This window comes from Adiantum capillus-veneris, chromosome 4 (genome assembly GCF_014529385.1).
Source record: "Adiantum capillus-veneris isolate H3 chromosome 4, ASM1452938v2, whole genome shotgun sequence".
In the NCBI taxonomy this organism is placed as follows: domain Eukaryota; kingdom Viridiplantae; phylum Streptophyta; class Polypodiopsida; order Polypodiales; family Pteridaceae; genus Adiantum; species Adiantum capillus-veneris.
Window position 1 is genome coordinate 92,967,977 of NC_140934.1, and position 17,935 is coordinate 92,985,911.

General features: G+C 41.9%; 1 protein-coding gene across 1 annotated transcript; it reads right to left on the minus strand.

Moving 5' to 3' along the window:
- Window positions 1–3,493: 3,493 nt before the first annotated feature.
- LOC147459607 (uncharacterized) lies at window positions 3,494–3,875 on the minus strand. Its single transcript, XM_086509868.1, has 2 exons — window positions 3,642–3,875; window positions 3,494–3,562 (listed from the first exon to the last, which is right to left on the minus strand). Exons 1-2 carry the CDS (start codon window positions 3,873–3,875, stop codon window positions 3,494–3,496), a joined length of 303 nt encoding a protein of 100 aa, XP_086365994.1.
- Between the last annotated feature and the right edge of the window lie 14,060 nt (window positions 3,876–17,935).

The following is a 17,935-nucleotide window of genomic DNA, read 5'->3' on the forward strand; positions in this document are numbered from 1 at the left end:
AAAGTAGAGCATGACCATGTATTAAAAGAGGAGAAATTTGACACTATGAGCCGGGATGTATGCGACATGAAAAATGTATGCACAAACAAGTCTTGGGCTGATGTATGTGGTAGCAATGTGGTTTCTAATTCCTCACTCATGCAAGCTATGGTTCAAACAAAGAATGTTGAGAATGTGGATGTGGAGGAGTTGAAGGAACGGGAGCGACGTTCCAAGAACATTGTTATTCGTGGAATTCCCGAAGAGAAGTTAGAGACACCTCCTTCTCTTGCCATTGTTATTGAAGATTTCTTCAAAACCCACTTTGACATGTCCAGAGTTATGGTCTATGGAGCACATAGAGTGGAGAAGCAAGGAGCTCCTCGCTCGGGAGAACGGCCAATTGTATGCACCATGCCGGATGAGACCAAGCGAAAGATTATCCTTGATAATAGTTGGATCTATTTGAGGGATACAAAATGTTTTGTATGTGAAGATCGCACTATTAAGCAACAAAATATGCGTCGCAAGGCATATGAGGAAAAGAATAATAAAAACAAGGAGATATCTCATGAAGAAAATGTGCCCAAGGAGGAGGCAAGTCTCTCAAGCAAATAGGGATGCGTGACCTATGAGACCGAGTTACAATTGAAAATATGCTTTTGGAATTGTAATGGATACCCATGGAATGCGGGGGTTGGCATTGATGAACTAACAAGCAAAGCCGATGTTGTACTTCTTGTTGAAACTTGGGAGCATGATACACAAAGGATTAACGGCTTGGAGGATTACAATGTACATTCATTGATGTGGTCAAAGAATCTCAAGCAACGAAGAGGACAAGGAGGGTTAGCATGTATGGTTAAGAAAGGATTGGAAGATTTTGTATCAATTGTGAAAGATGACAAGTACAAACGTTATGTATGGCTGAAAATTATGACACCAAAAAGAGCACCCATTTTTGTAGCCGGTTGCTACATTCCTCATCATGATTCTCCCTTTTATGCTTGCATGGATAGAGATCAACCATTTTCTGATTTGGAAGAGGACATTGCTTATTTCAAAGGTGAAGGTGATGTTATTGTATTTGGGGATATGAATGCTAGCACAAAAACATTGCAACATGATACTCAACAATTTGATATGCCATACATTTCAAGGGAGTTGGAGGAAGTTCACTTGTATGATCTTACTTCAATGGATGAGAAAGAGCCGGATCACTATGGAAAGTTACTTTTACACATGTGTAATAGCACGGGTATGCTCATTGCCAATGGTGTATCTTTGTGGAGTGGAACCAATGGATGCAAGACATAAAGAAGTGGTTTGGGAGATGGGATGCATTACACTTGCTACATGATGCTTCAATTGACTCTCAAGTGAATGAAGCTTTTCTACAACACCAATGTATTACGGCTTGGGAGAAATCCGGTGGGTCACGCTTAATACATTACACCACCTATATTGCCCCCAACTACAAAACCATGTTCTTCGCTGAGAGAGGAAACCGTACTCACACTTACATGCTTGAGCCTATTCCCTTGTCCGCGATACGCACTATCGCAGCAATTCGGCTTAGCTCCCATTTCCTTCGATGAGAGATAGGGCGTTGGGGCAATGGAGAAGAGTCAAATAGATTGTGCACATTATGCTCACTATAAGTTCGAGAGTCTGAGTACCACACACTACTAGAGTGCTCAGCTTTTGATCACATCCGAACTTGCTTCTCTCACATTTTCAGCCATAACTTAGACCTACACACTTTCCTCTTCCAGCCAAAGTGTGGGCTCTCCATTGAGACTCTCATCACTACAATTTTGGAGTATCGAGAGTCACTCATCAGCCATACACATACTACATCACATTTAACTTTGGTCCCATAGGTCATATTTGACCTCCGAGGACTATAATAAAATCTATCTATCTATCTATCTATCTATCTATCTCTCTCTCTCTCTCTTGGCACAACCCACACATCCACTCTGCTACAAGCTCTAGTTGTTCCTCCTAGTCTTATAAAGCCCTCCCCCCTTATCCATGATCCACATTTCCTTACCAACTTGTATGAGATTTTAATTGAGCATATAAGGCTCCCTTATAATAGTCAATAAGAATTTATTCATTTAAATAGACTGAGACATATCAGAACATGATAAGGAGTTTTGACCCTCATCATCTTTAGAATATCCTTGCTAAGACTCTGCTCTCTTCCTTGTTTTAATCTTTTGGTGTGCCTTAGAAACTACAAGTGATGACAAGCTCATGCTTCTTGCTTCCAATTGTTATTATTTGACAAGAGAGATAAAGAAAGGCCCTGGGGATGCAAAAGACACATAGGTGAGAGAGAGAGAGAGAGAGAGAGAGAGAGAGAGAGAGAGAGAGAGAGAGAGAGAGAGAGAGACTTTGTGCGTGTGAGGGGAGAGATGGGCATTGATGATCGATGATAAAGACCCGTTCCCCTCCCTCTTTTGGAGTTTCCAACATGGCCCGCAATAGAGCCAAGCTATGAGACTCAGACAAATTAAAAGACATTAACAATTGGTAATAATTAATTTTTTTAAAAAATAAAGGCAATTTTTTCATATCCATGATATGAGGAGAATGCCCATTGTCCGGTGCCAGGTTTGAAGCTTCATTTGTTTGGGCCCTTGTCAATTTGTACGCTTATATTTTCACAAGAAAACTACCTTTAATTTCACTATAGCTAGTATGTGCTAACGATTCTAAGACAATTTTTTGAATTGGAATCTCACGGCATACTCCTCTTTGTGCTGAAATGGGAAAGGCAAAGAAGGGGCAAGTGTCATGCGAGGTAGGGCAAGCAGCTAGGTGCCAGGGACAGATGGTGAGTGCAAGACAAGTGCCAAGGCTGATGTTGCGCCGACACAAGGGATGAGAAAATGGTTTTTTTATATTTAATTAATCACAACAGTTGCAACGAACTACATCCGTGCTCAAGGCGAACATTTTTCTCACAGACAGAAGGCCATGAGCTCGATTGATGGGCCTTTGTATGTCTATTTTAATGCTAAATCGCAAGAGTAATGATAGCTACAAATGTAATCCGTGGAAGATTCTAGCTAATAGTAATGGAAACGAGACAATATATATAAGCGCTATCATGCAAGAGCAAATAAACCTTATACTTGGTGCAATCATGAGTCTTACTTTTCTCTTCCTCCAACTCCTCTAGAAATCAAAGAGTTAAAAAAAATTTCTCTTTAAAGAGTTTAATAACATCTAAGTTTCAGGTTAATTGCAATGGTTTTTAGTTTCAACCGATGGTTTTTTTAACATGTACAAGCTTCTTCCTAAACCAGCTAGTTTGGAGGGTCATCTAGATGGAAACCGGCTAAATTTGGAGGATTTTGGTGTAAAAGCCAGTAAAATTATGACAAAGTGGTACAATGCGTGTAAAGCTTAGAATGTAAAATCGATGGTCGAGGAGGGAAAGGAGCCTACCTCATTGCGAAAGACTATAGGGTCCCCTTGCTCAGCACGCTCAATTGCAGCTCTATATTGTTGAGGAAGAAGGCCATGACCTCTTTTGTAAGGCTACATCATCTCTTTTGCGATACGTCTCCTGCAACGTCATTTCTTTGTCAGAGAGCACAAGAGAAAAGAATAAAAACAAACCCCCCGCACACGTTTCTATCATTAACCTTCATTGCAATCACACAAGGGGGTGACACTTCCAAAAAAATCCTTACCATAAACCTGCTTGCCTTCACGTTGATTGGCTCTTGCGCAAGATGGGCGAGGGTAGGCAGCCCAGACCCCTCGAACACCAAACCCATCAGCGCAATCGTTGACCTGGCTTCCAGCTCACCAAGCAAATGGGTATCCAGATGCGTCTGACACAGGCCTAATTGATCCTGCTCGAGGTCCACCTCCATATTGGCTGCTAGTGAACGAGCTATGAATTGAAGATCTGGTAGCCAACCTTAGGACCCTTCGTTCTCTCTCCTCTCTCTCTCTCTCTCTCTCTCTCTCTCTCTCTCCAGCCCTCTTGAATCCCGACTCAAGCTGGGGACTGCGCAACAGCCTTGCAAGGCAGGCTTTGTGAACATCCCACTGCAAGCTCTGGTCTAAGTGGTCACTGTCCAGGAGATGCTCTCTCTCTCTCTCTCTCTCTCTTCCTTTGAATTGTGATGGGCATTCAAGTATGGCGCCACCCTTGGCCAAAGCACAACATCTCTCTCTCTCTCTCTCTCTCTCTCTCTCTCTCTCTCTCTCTCTCTCTCTCTCTCTCTCTCTTTTGGGCAGTTAAACGACTTTAGCAGCTCTGCTCTTACAAACGGGCACCTGATAACGAGTATCCATACATCCATACATGAAGATAAGAGAGGACATGATCTCTCACCAAAAAATCACTGTGTGTGTGTCTCTCTCTCTCTCTCTCTCTCTCTCTCTCTCTCTCTCTCTCTCTCTCTCTCTCTCTCTCTCTCTCTTTCTCTTTTTGGGCAGTTAAACGACTTTAGCAGCCCTGCTCTTACAAAGGGGCACCTGATAACGAGTATCCATACATCCATACATGAAGATAAGAGAGGACAGGAGCTCTCACTAGCAAATTTATTGGAATGGGAGTGTTGTAATTCATAATATGGAGGGAGGGAGGGCGCTACGCATCGAGGACGAAGTTGTCGAATAAGAATGTGCGCGAGAGGCCCATGATGCTCTTGAATGTAATCTTGTCAGGGTTCTTCTCATCCACCAGTATCTCAGTAAGCTCCTTGGCCTTCACTCGATAGATTCCCTTCATCCTCTTCATTGAGATGGTGCAAGTGATGAGCTGGTCGTAGCTGCAAGTGGATCCGCCTTCGCAAAGAGATGCTTCTGAGCCTCTTTAATGACCAGCCACACAAAGCCAGTCTCTTCCACCTACCCACCCTCCACCACATTCTTCAAGGGGACGAGCCCATTGGGGAGACCATATCCCTCATAGAGCTCAATGGCCTTAGCTGCCTACTCACCCTCGAAGATGATGGCCTTGTCTCTCAAATCAGGGAAGAAGAGAGCCTTCTCTTGGCAGCTTAGCTTGTAGCACAGAGACAGAAGAAAGGGAGGAGAAGGACAATCCGCTCTCTCACAACGTGCGCCTTGGTGTCTCTCTCTCTCTCTCTCTCTCTCTCTCTCTCTCTCTCTCTCTCTCTCTCTCTCTATAGATTCACCCAAGGAATGGGAATTCAACAATTTACTCGTGAGTCCTGGCTCTAGCTCTAGCCTCTCAGGCTCTAGCTCAGTCTTTCTCTCTTCCTTTCCTTGGAAATTGGAAATGAGCAGCACCCCATCCATTCACTCTTTAATGAATTGAAAGTTCGGTCTTTTGGAAATTGGAACTCAGTTAGGGTAAAAGCCCCATATTAAACACATCGAAATTGTCGAATGCAGAACTCGAGCTACGCTACACATTTTTTAGCGCACAATGGTGCATTCTATGGATGAGAATCTATGTTACTTGCAAAATAAGCGTTGATGAATGTGGTTGAGAATTGTAGCATTGCGAAGCAGATGATCATTTTGGAGAACAAAAAAACAATGCCCCTGTTGCAAGACCCACCATGAGCCAGAAGGAGGACAAGGGCTTGAACCCGCACCATAGCCAATCATTTATGTACACGTCTGCAGTCCTACTACCCACATAGTCCCGTCGCGTAATTGATTACGATGCACTACATTATATTGACACCAAGTTCGCCCTTTTTTCAGGGCATGTCTCGTAATTGGGGCTTTTACCCTATTCGCACCTAGGGAACATGTGACAAAATCACGAGGCCTGCCAAGTTTAAGGTAAACACCAAATGAGCTTGTACAATTGATCTTCGTGGGTGCAAGAGAAGCTCTTGATCATGCCATTGGTGTTGCTATTGAGTTTGCATACAAAGAAGAAGAAGAGAAGAGTGACTTGGATGATGTGCAAGAAGACAACAATAAAGAAAATGAGGGTGCAGATGTAGAGACAAAGGCTATGCAGTTGGTGGTATTGATGATGATGATGTTGAAGAGGCTAATGAGGTTGTGAATGTCCAAGATATTGATCCCTAGTGGCTACATAGAAGAAGATTAGTCAAGTCTATGGTAGCATCGAATCCAACAAATCTAGAATCTTGTTGAACAAGTCTTAAAGATGTTAGCTAAGGGAGAGGATAGGGAGGTCTCATATTTTCTCATTGGTATAGCTATCTTAGTTTGCTAGTGGAGTAAATTAACTCTTTGAACTACCAAGAACAACATCTTCATATGAAAGATTCTTTAATTGGCTTGTTAGGGCATGTGTCTTATGGCATAAGCATTTAATATTTCCCCCCCCCCCCCCCCCCCCCCCCCCCCCCCCGCGCCGCGGGCTAGGTCCCCTCCTCCCTTATGCATACGATATGAGCATGAAATAATGGGGGGCTACCCCTATTGTATACGCCTATGTGTGACCTCTGAAAAACCCCCCTCTTGTACACTCACGTGATACCATACGGAAATACAAAGTGAATCCCCTCGGACACACACACACACACACACACACACACACACCGACACACAACCAAACAATCACCAAACAATCAAGTTACCTTATGCAAGTTACCGACTGTCCTTGCCTTGGTAACTTTGGTTGCTTGGTATTTGCCTTTGATCCTTTCCCTTGGGTTGTTTGTAGCAAGATTTTATGCTATATTCCTCAATTCTTTAGACCTCAATTATTTGCATATTGTTAGGGCACTTCCAAACGCTGGGGGGGATAGGGGAGGGGGGGATTAAGTGGGTTGATTTGAGTTGGCATGGTAGTAAAAGGTTTTACCTCCCCATACAAAACGTACCTTGGTTGTTTCAATGCCTCAATAGCTTTTAAAATAGGCTATTGACTTTTAAATGTACAAGGGCAGAGGTGTGGTCTATATTATCCCTAGAGCATTTACATGCATGGAAATGTTCCTATAGCCAGATGCCATTAGGCTTTGACATCTCAATTTCAGTAGGTACATTTTCAACCTGTACATTCATTTCAATGGAAGTAGCTTCAATGGAAAAATAGGTATCCCTCTCTCTCTCTCTCTCTCTCTACATCGGCCCCACACACACTGCACACACATGCTTAATGCAACCTAGCATTTAACACATAATACTTGCAAGCCCCAAAGTCATGCATTCCATTACCTGCAGATAAGAGGGGATGATTCTCCAGATACCGATAAGCAATGGCAGCATGCATTGTGGCACCAATAGCCATCACTTCTTTTTCCACAAAGAAGAAAGGCGAGTGCACCAAGTGAACTGATCCATAGGACTCATTTTTTATCCCAAGAAGAAAAAACTTGCAGGAATGATCTCTGCAAAGAAGGAGAAATCCTCCGCCCCCATGATCGGCTCTACCTCGATGACATTTTTGGCACCCACTACCTTTGTGGCAACATAGTGCACGTGTTTGCTCATCTTTTTTTCATTCACAGTGGGTGGGTAGGCTGGGTGTTTATCCTCCACAAAACTTGTTATTGCATGGCACCTATGCCCCTCTGCTTGCTTGCTAACTACCTGAAATTATCAATGGAATCTTCACTCAGCTATTAAGATTAAGATATGTTTGTATGTGAGTGCGCATCTTGTTCTTGTTCTTGTTCCTTGTTCTTTAGCCCCCGGCATGTTAACGTGCACAAAAAAGACTGTCTTGAACAATGATAATTAGCACAATTTTGCAGTATGTGAACTCGCACAATAACATGAGCTGGATCGCCAAGATCTATGTCGTATTATATCAATAGAAAGCTCTTCAAGCAGGTGATCCAAATGTACAAATTACTCCAAATTTTTTTTTGATATTATTCATAGAAATTTTACCAAGAACCCAAGTTTTTCAAATTACACTAACATGACTATGCTAAATAATAGAAAGTGTGTCATGTTGTTGGTGGATTCGCCGCGACGGACGTCAGCATAGCGAGAACTCACGTAACATATAATGTCAACTGAGGACGGAGCTCGACTCACAGGCACGTGGAAGCAAGCAAAGGGTGTCAATCTCTACTCGACCGACTATTGACTACTTCCTACAGAGATATCAAATCTACATGCCATCGGTTCTGTGAATGTGAGAGTCTCCTATGATGCTACCGCAAGCCAAAAGCCCATCAAACGATCTCAAAACTTCACAAAACTCAAGAGAAGACACTGGAAGGCCGCCATCCTTAAGGTCTTTGACCACAAATCCTAACCCAATACCCTCCGTGCAAAAAACGTGTAATATGTCTAGTCAGATTTTACAAGTCACAGTTTCTAAAATCTAACATGCCTAATGCGTAGCTCTACTCGCTCTGATCGCGTGGATATGCTGAAATGCAAAAACGGACAACGTTTACTCATCGAAACTCCAAAAGTAGCACACGGGCGAATCTGCCAAAACACAGACGAACGCGCGTAAGGTAAGCATCAACGCGTAGCTCTCCTCGTGGGCAACACGCTGGTGCTCTCCATTTGCGATTCCGTCTACCGTAGCTCTTGTAGCACACTCTCTCACTCTCTCACTCTCTCGTAGTCTCCTAGACAACATAGAAGATAAGATTATTAGAAGTCCCTTTACAACGCTTTAGGGTTTGGTTTATATACTAAGCCCTAGAAAACCTAATGTCCGGCCAAAATGACCTGATCTGTCCCTAGGCTTCTATAGAGCTTAATTACAACACCGTGAGCTGGCTTTGCTCATCCAACAAGCATCTGTAGCCAAAATACATTTGCCGACTTAAAATATGAAGTTCCTGTAAACATTACAAAAGTGGCCGTAATGGCTCAAAATGATAATAACGGAATATTCGATGATGTCCATGAGCTTGTATCTTCACATTACAGCATCCATCTTCATCTTCATCACTTCATCATCATCTTCATATGGAATCTTTAGAGAATCTTTGAGGAATCTTCATGGAATCTTTGTGGAAGCGTTGTTGAAAGGTTGGCCCGTCGATACTCTCCCCCTTCGAATTCTTGTCGTCCCCAACAAGACCCTATGTCTGCAATGGCCTTGACGAGTGCTTCATGTTTTGGTGTTGGTTGAAGCTTTTGTTGTTGCAGTTGCTTCTACTAGATGCTTTGTATGTTGTAGAGGTACCTTTTTCTTGTACATGTAGTGTAGTTGAAGCCATAGCTCTCCCCCTCCGATTGGTTGTTGTATCGTGAATAGGTTGAGTGAGGTTTGTTGTTGCAGCAAGTCTTTATCTTGGCAGCTCTGTATTGTTTGTTCTTTGGGTGTCATCTTTCATGTGTACCTGTAAACTTGAAGCCTTTTTGAATTTTTAATGGGCCGCTCCCCTTTGATTTTCTAGTTGATGAGCATGTAGTTGTTTGGGCATGTCGTTGGTCTGCTTTTTTGTGTTTATATAAAAAATAAAATGTGGCGTATATTACAGAATGAAGGTCTTGGATACCTGGATAGGACTAAAGGGAAAAACCCAGTGGGAAAAAAATGCCTTTAGTCACAATTAAATGTAAGGCTATATGTACTTATGTTTTGATGTAACCTAGTTTTGTTGAGTTAAAGTACTTATGGCCGTATGGCTACTATCATTGACTGGATATACATTGGATAAGTGTTAGTAGCTTGAAGTCAGAGTCGTTGTTGTTGAGCGAATGCTTATGAAACCTGTTACCGCTTCTTCATCGTCATTTTGTTGTGTAAGTGCACGGGTGGAACACAAATCGTGTCAAATGCAAATGTCCAATGGTGGGACATTATATATGCTTGCACAGATAGATGCATGGGAAACAATATGTTGTGCGAGAAGAGATTGAATGGGTGCTTCCAGGGGTGGACGTAGCTATAGAAGCAAAAATATATTTGACTTCAAGAGCTGCCGTTACTCACAAGAAGGGCTGTTGTTGATGCTCGAGGTTTTTTTACTCTCCTCACTGTGTACATGTGCATGAGTGGTTTGTGGATTACTCCGCCTCTCCACCAAATAAAACTGTTATACTTTGACTCTTTAGCTCACCTATCCAGTATGAGCGACTCAATTTTACAATATGCTCAACTCTTCCAGCTTGAGCTATAATCTAAATATCTAGACTCATAGACCACAAAAAATATTAAGACATGAAGCTTGGGTCTGACTCTTGCTCATTTAGTGGCTCAACTGCCCGACTCTTGACTCTTATGCCATGATTTTTATGGCGACTTGACTTACTCTCGGGAGCTCTCGACCAAGAATAGGTTTTGAAATTCAAAACTCCCATCCTCAAAGAGAGGATTTGTAAAGGACCATACTGACAATAGTGGTTTCTTTTGCCATACCTGGGTGACCTTGGTTGTCAAAATTTCTTTTTGTTGTTGTTGGTCCCTTGGTTGAGAAGATTGGCTCGCTCCATTCTCCGTAACACTTTGTCTATCATGCCTTGACATTTCTTGAGAGCTAGAGATGACTTGAATCTTCTTCGGTATGTGTTGTTCTTTTGGCACCCATTTGTATCTGCATCGTGTGATTAGCGTGTCTTTGCAGACATCCTTTGCCTTGACTGTGACATTGTCCTTGATTTTGCCTTCCATGAAATTGCGATTATTTTCAAGCTGAAGTTGTCTAATTGAAGAATGTTTACCTAGCATCTTTGGTAGCCAGATTCTCCGATTTTCTTGATAGTAACCTTGTGCTTGAAGAATTGTAGATGGCACTTCCCATGATGTTTTTGATGTCGTATTGAGATGTACAAGAGTGCCATTTTTGGGATTATTTACTGATGAAGTCCTATCTTGGTATGAAGGCCAACTGGATTTGAAATTTCGTGCGTACCTTTGGCAAGCCTTGTTGGTTGGTCTCCTTTGGCGATATAAATATGAGCTTTGTTGCTTTTGGGGATGATTTTTGAAACCTTTATCCACCGCATAAGCCAAGGTCTGTGGTTTTGGTAACCAAAGTTTCTTTTGACCCTCATAATAGCCTTGCTCTGCTAAGCTGTAGAGGGAGGCTATCCATCCCATGTGTTTACCTTTCATCAATTGGCTAGGATCATTTACCCATATTGGGTCCTTGACCTTTATTTCTTCAGCTTTAATGTAGACCTTTGAAAACCTTTGGCGGCGATGATCTCGCAGTGTAGGGTATTTCGGTTGAAAGATTTTCTTTGGAGTCTGCCTTTTATGTGTAAGCATGTGGTCAGTTGATATAGAAGCTATGTCTTGAACTTTTATGGGTTGGATTGAAGACTCTGATTTAAGGGGTTGCTTCTGTTGGTAGGACATTTGTGGGCTCATTTTGGCTTTGCCTTTGTCGGCAGCCGATAATCTTGGAGCGGTAGTAGGCTGGCTTTCTTAAGAGCTAGTCGTGATGACCATCATTGAAGATTCAGATTCTTCTTCAAGTGTTTTTGCCCATAGCTTGGACAAAATCAAATGTGTACTCATTTTGGAAGAATCCACTACTAGGAATTTGTCTTTAACTATCTTTGACCGTAATTTAAGGGTAGCTTCTGCAATCCCCAAACATGTGACCTTAACTCCATTTGATAGGGATACTTGTACCTGAATTTCATACAGTTCTGGCTTATCTAGAAGTAACCACAACCCATAAGACATGACATTAGTCGTGGCAGTGCAATCTATCTCTGCTGTAAAATTGAATTTCAGTTTCTCATGCACATCCAACGAGAATTTAATCTTCTTGTTGGCTGCCAAGTAACTGATGTCCTCTTTGCTTTTGATACTTGTCTTGGACTTTTGTGCCTTGGAAGCTTTGTCATCCTCTTGTATGTTGAACTTCTCTGTCGTTTGACTGGTTGTAGCTTTGCGGAAGGTCTATAGCCTGAGCTACTTGTTGGTCTTCATTGCTAGTTTCTGACTGTGACGCCTTGACTCTTGATTTCACAAGCTCTCCAGTGTCACTATTTACTTCTTCTGGCACTTGAAGGTCATTCAATGGTGACTTTTCTTCTTGGAAATCTTTTGAAGCTTATGTAGCAGGATGTTGAGGTTGACTTTCTTCTTCTAATGCAATGGTCGCCGTGGCCTTTGGTTCCCATTGTTCCATGGGTTTTTGTAGAGTCTCTTCTCGAAAATATTCATTCATATCCTGCATTGCTTGTCCTTGGTAGTCAATTTTGGAGTTGGTCATTTCCCTTTCTTCTGTGGGTTCTAAAACTTCAGCTACATCTTCTTTTAGCTTATTTTGCTCTTTGATTTCTTCAATCATCCTTGTAGAGTCTATAGTAGAGGAATTCTCTTGTAGAATTTCAGCTTCATCCATTGATTCAACTTGCATGTCTTTGTCTCGTGATGTGACACTAAGTTTTGTTGTTACCTCTTCTTGGGTTTGCTTACCATCGTCAGAATCTTGGCTTCTTTTGCTCTCGAACCCTAAACTGCAAGCTTCATCTTCATCACCTTGTGGATGCTTTGACTTGTCCTCATTGATATTCTTTAAGCTATCTTGAATCAGCTGCTTTAATTGATCTTTTTTGAAAGCCCGATTCTCTATGATAATGTCGTTGACACCCTTGACTTCAAGCAACTGTGTCTTGAGCCTATCTTTTGTGCTCTGCGACAAGATTTTCTTCTTTTCCGGAGATCTCGTTGGGGATTCTTGCTTCCATTCCCTTGTTGTCACTGTCTGAACTTTGCTTTTGGCTTGTTGCCTCTTCTTTTCCATGTAGAGCTTTGTTGGGCAGTCCTTCACTAAATGACCAATGGCACATTGGTTGCAATATGTCGCTATCTCAACATGTGCACCCTTTGGACGAGCTAGCTCTCCATGATACTGCTGATAATGGTTTCTTGTGGTATCTAGATACAGATATGACCTCTTCTTTGCATGCATGAATCTGTAGATTACGACTGACTTAGGTATATCCACTGGCTTTGTCTCTTTATCCTCCATCATCTTGTCCTTGAGAAGCTGAAAATAGCTTCCATTATTGCTTGCATACAAGATCAAATCACTATCCATGCTTTCTAGCAGTTGTAATGCTAATTCTTCCATCAGCATATGGTCTTTGACATGGGGCTTCTGCATAGCCTTAGGGCTATGTTTCCGAGTTGATTTTGGCGAGGTTTGCACCGAGGGTGAAGATCGAACCGAATCTTTGTTTTTCGTTTCCCTGGATGGTGCTTTTGGACGGGGTCCAAGTATGTGACTTACCCGATGCCCACAGATGGTAAACTCATCCATATTTTTCACATCGGCTATTTCATAGTGCCTACCGTAGTTTTCGACCACAATGACATCTTGACCTGACCTTCTACATTTGGCATTGTGAATTTCCGGTGGTCTGTCCTTTGGCTCGGCATCTTCCAATGCTTCTTGAAATTCCACTTGGGTTCCTAAAAAGGACACTGCTTCTTTAAAAATTGGACTTCTTAATCCCACTCTTGAAGAGATAGGGTCTCTTTGTTGAGTTTGAACTCCCCCCATCCGAGAGGGTTCCATATCTGATGTTGGCATCTGTTTAATGCCTGATGATATGGCTTCTTGTGCTTTGTTAAGTAGCTCTTGAGACTGAGCTAGTTCTTTTTGAAGTTGTGCTATCTTCATAGCTGGTACTTCCAGCATATTCCCTATTTGTGCAATTTGGTGTGTTTGTGCTTTGTCTTGTGCTGGTGTGGTGTACAAGACTTGTGCCATGTCTTTCCATGTTGTGCCTTGTGTTGTGCCACTCATTTGTGCAGTGACAGCTGTAGTTGTTAACTCTTCTAGCTGCATATCAAGAGGTAAAGCCATGACTAGATGATAAACATTACCACCTTCATATTTGTAGTCTTCCCCTCTTGATCCAAATATTTCAACTGCAAAATATCGGTTACATTCTGCAGGAACTTCATGATTTGTGGCAGCTTTGTAGTAGCGACAATCCTCATCTACATAGAGGGTACCAATTTGCCATTTCCCATCTTGAGATTTGTACAAAAAAATACTTGGAGGATATGCGTAGAGTTCTGTAAGTTGATCCTTGTACAACATTTCTATCTCATTGTCGATGTATTTTTCGTGCCTCATGTAAATTGATCCCAGACAGTCTTCCATGAAATCTGGATGTGGGTGTAGTACATTCTTCGCTGTTTCAACTTCCACATATTGAGATGTCCGAGTTTCCTCTGTATCTTTCTGTGTCTTGATGTACAAATTCCGATTTATATCCTCATAGCATGGCAATCCTTTGTAATGGCCAATTAAATAGAGCCACTTTGCTCTCTTGTGATTCCTGTGGATGTACTTGAAGCTTCGTCTCGGCTGGTCAGATTCCTTTGAGACGCCATTGCTTTTGTCTTGACTCCCTTGTTGTACCTATTCAGTGATAGCTCTAATTCCTTGCCTCAATGCTAATAAAAATTATTAGCACCCTTGTGTTGGTCTTTCTTGCTTGAGGTCCTTCAGCTTTTGTGGATGCCTTAATCTCTGAGTTTTCTGAACTAGGCTTTGCTTGCATTGCTTGAACTTCTTAGCTCCCTTGCTTGCGAAGGCTGATACTGACTTTTTTGGCTGCTTGCTTTGCCTAGAGCTTTTTAGCAGGGCTCGATCTATTGGAAGCACTGTGATAAGTTATGTAACTTACCACTATACTACAATGACTGCTCCCTTCGTAGCGATTCTTGAGTCGAGCTAACCTGTGTTCACTTTAGCACACAATCTGCAAAATTCTATTTAGCTGGAAAACTTTTCACAATGAATGCAAAATTCTTGATGTACCCTTGACAGCCACACTTGTGCCTTGAGCTTGGAGGTGACTCTCAATTTTACACTAGGCCGCGGTTTGCTTTTACACCTTCCAACGGGTGATCAGTGGTTTTTTCCAAGCTATAATTTCAATCTGCTAAAATTAGTAGTCTTTAGTGATCAATTAGAAGGCCTAGAGACCAAATCTAGTTTCAAATTTCAGCTTCCCAATGATGAAAATCTCACATGCACTCGTGTCCACTCTAGGTCGATTTGAACGGTCTGTTCTAGATCCTGGGTTGACTCTAGCCGATGACCTCGCTTATGGCTCACTAGCTCCTCTCCTAGGGAAAAGTCAAAACTATGTTCAAAACCGTGACCGTTTTCTCACAATTCTTTTGAACTGTCGGTTTTAGACACTCCTGACTTCCGAATGCATTTTGAGGCCTTAAACGACGTTTTTTTTTCAAAGTTGACCTAAACGGTTGCTGAAGTCATACATTAAGTTCAAGTTTTGCTCTAAGATTTGTAGTGTCGCTCTCAGGCTACGTTTTGATATAAAAACTTTTCCAATCCAATACTGTTTGTGAAAGTTATGGCCAAAATAGTGAAATGCAGTTTAGAATGGTCAAAATGAGTCCAAATTCAATTTTAAAAGAAGATTTGGGATCTCCGTGACACTGTGAACACCCTTGTATGGTCAAAATTACAGTTGGACCCTAAAACTGGTCTGGAGACATCCTACGGGTAGGATGTCTTTTTGCTCATAATTGAATAAAATTTGGTCTAGAGACTTCCCTTGGTGTGCTGAACCCATAGGTATCCTCTCTTTTTGTTTCTGACACCTCTAGGCTGGTCAACTGCTCAAGAATCTGTTTCAGAAGCTAGATGTCCGATCTGGTGAATTTTCAAGTAAAATCAGCTCCAAATTTTATCAAACTTGACTAGCAGGCTTATATAAGGCTATACAACACTATGGTATGGTCATAGTAGGGTTTTGGCCATAAAATCATGCAAAAGACATCCTACGGGTAGGATGTCTATTTGCTCAGAATTGGCCCAAATTTGAACCTAAGACTCTCCCTGTGTCCAACAACCCAATGGTATGCTCAGATTTGGGTTTGGATGCCAAAAGCTCCCAAAGCTGGCTATCCTTGCCTTTGTCTCGTACAAAACGCTAAAATTTGCTTAATCTTCAATTTTACTCATCCAACTGAGATGAAACTTGTCACATACACTCAATACAAGATTTAGAACATGCATATGATGTCAACTTATGGTTTGGTCTCAAAATCGCCCCTTGTACACAATTTGGGTAGGATGTTTGGCAATTCTCGTCTTTTGCCTTTAATCTGTCAAAATAAGGTCAAATTCCTGGTTTGAGAGTGTAAATAGGGTAAAACCTACCTTCTAAACGCTCTGGTGACCTCAGAATTCCAAAATTATGCACAGATCACCTTGTAGACATCCTACCAGTAGGATGTCTATTGCCTATTTTTTCAGATTGAAGTGCTCTCGATGCTTCCTTATGGTCACAGCAAGTGCTAGTAAGCTCCACAAATGAAAAAAATGTGCAAAAATCACTCACTTCAAGCAATTTATGAATTTTTCGCTTTCTGACTTCGCCTTTTGACTTTTGGACATCAAAAACATGGGAAAACACTCAAGTCAACATGTTCCTAGGGTAAAACCTACCCTCTGAACACACTGGTGGTCTTAGAATTCCCAAATTCCTGCCCAAAAACCCCCTGGAGACATACTACGCCTAAATTTTTTTCTGCTCAGAATGAAGCAAGATTTGGTTCAAAGGTTCCCCTTGAGTCTAGCAACACCTTGGTATGCTTAGAATTTCATTTGAATGTCAAAATCACTCCAAACAAGCAATTTATGAATTTTGCGCTTTCTGACTTCGCCTTTTGACTTTTGGACATCAAAAACATGGGAAAACACTCAAGTCAACATCTTCCTAGGGTAAAACCTACCCTTTGAACACAATGGTGGTCTCAGAATTCCCAAATTCCTGCCCAAAAACCCCCTGGACACATACTACGCCCAAATTTTTTTCTGCTCAGAATGAAGCAAGATCTAGTCTAGAGATTCTCCTCCGGTTTATCAATACATTGATATGCTCAGAAATTCAATTGGATGTCAAAATCATCCAAAACGAGCAATTTATGAGTTTTTTGCTTTCTGACTTCACCTTTTGACTTTTGGACATCATAAACATGGGAAAACACTCAACTCAACACGTACTTCGGGTAAAACCTACCCTCTAAACACTTTGGTGGTCTCAGAATTCCCAAATTCCTATCCAAAAATCCCCTGAAGACATACTACGCCCAAATTTTTTTCTGCTTAGAATGAAGCAAGATTTGGTTCAAAGGTTCCCCTTGAGTCTAGCAACACAGTGATATGCTCAAAAATTCAATTGGATGTCAAAATCATCCAAAACGGCTCTTCCGAACACAATCTTTCCAAAAACGCTAAAGTCCACTTCACCCCAGTTTAAGTGTCCAAATGAGATGAAACTTGGTACACTCTTAGAAACACTTTTAGAACATGTGTATAAAGTCAACTTGTGGTTTGGGTCTTCTTTCATTCATCAAACGTCAGATGGGTAGGATGTCTGATCTTCCCTGTCTTTTACTTTTTTGAGGCCAAAATAAGGTCAAAATTGTTGTTTCAAGGTGTACTTGGGGTAAAACCTACCCTTTGAACAATCTGGCAACCTCAGAACTGTCAAATTCCTGCCCAAAATGGCCCTGGAGACATACTAGGCCCAAATTTTCTTTTTCTCAGAATGAAGTAAGATATGGTCCAACGGTTCTCCTTGGTGTGTTGATTCCCAATATGTCCAAATTTGGTGATTTTGACAACTTTGAGCTAGTCAAACACTCAAGATTTTGCTTCAGATTCTAGGGTTTCCTCAAGCTGTTTACCCATTCAAATGATTTCCAATTTTGTCCAAACTTGTTGTGAAGGCTTCTTTTATGCTAAGAAACACTTTGGTTTGGTCAAAAATTGGTATGGCCCCCAAATCTAGCCTTGAGACAACCTAGGAGTCCACCTCCCAACCACCCACTATATAGCATGGCTCCTAGCCCTTTGCCCTAGTTGGACTCCCTTTTCACACTGCCTAGCCCGGCCTTGCCCTTGTCCTGACATGGCTTTTGGAGACGAAGGCTTTACGAAGTCCTCCAAGCTACGCCATGTAGCTATGCACTTTTAGAAATCAGCTCGTCAATGGTGGGCTAGCCTTCGGGGCAACGGCAAAGCCCCAAAGACATGGAGAACTCTACGAGTTTCCATCATGAAGCAATTCCTTGCAAGCGATGCAAAGGACA

What these genes read in the sequence shown, in the direction of transcription:
- LOC147459607 (XM_086509868.1), bottom strand. Translation starts at nt 3,875, where the DNA reads ATGGAGGTGGACCTCGAGCAGGATCAATTAGGCCTGTGTCAGACGCAT. An exon ending in CTTGTGTGATTGCAATGAAG is followed by an intron (nt 3,563 to 3,641) that starts GTTAATGATAGA and finishes ATGACGTTGCAG; the next exon opens with GAGACGTATCGCAAAAGAGA.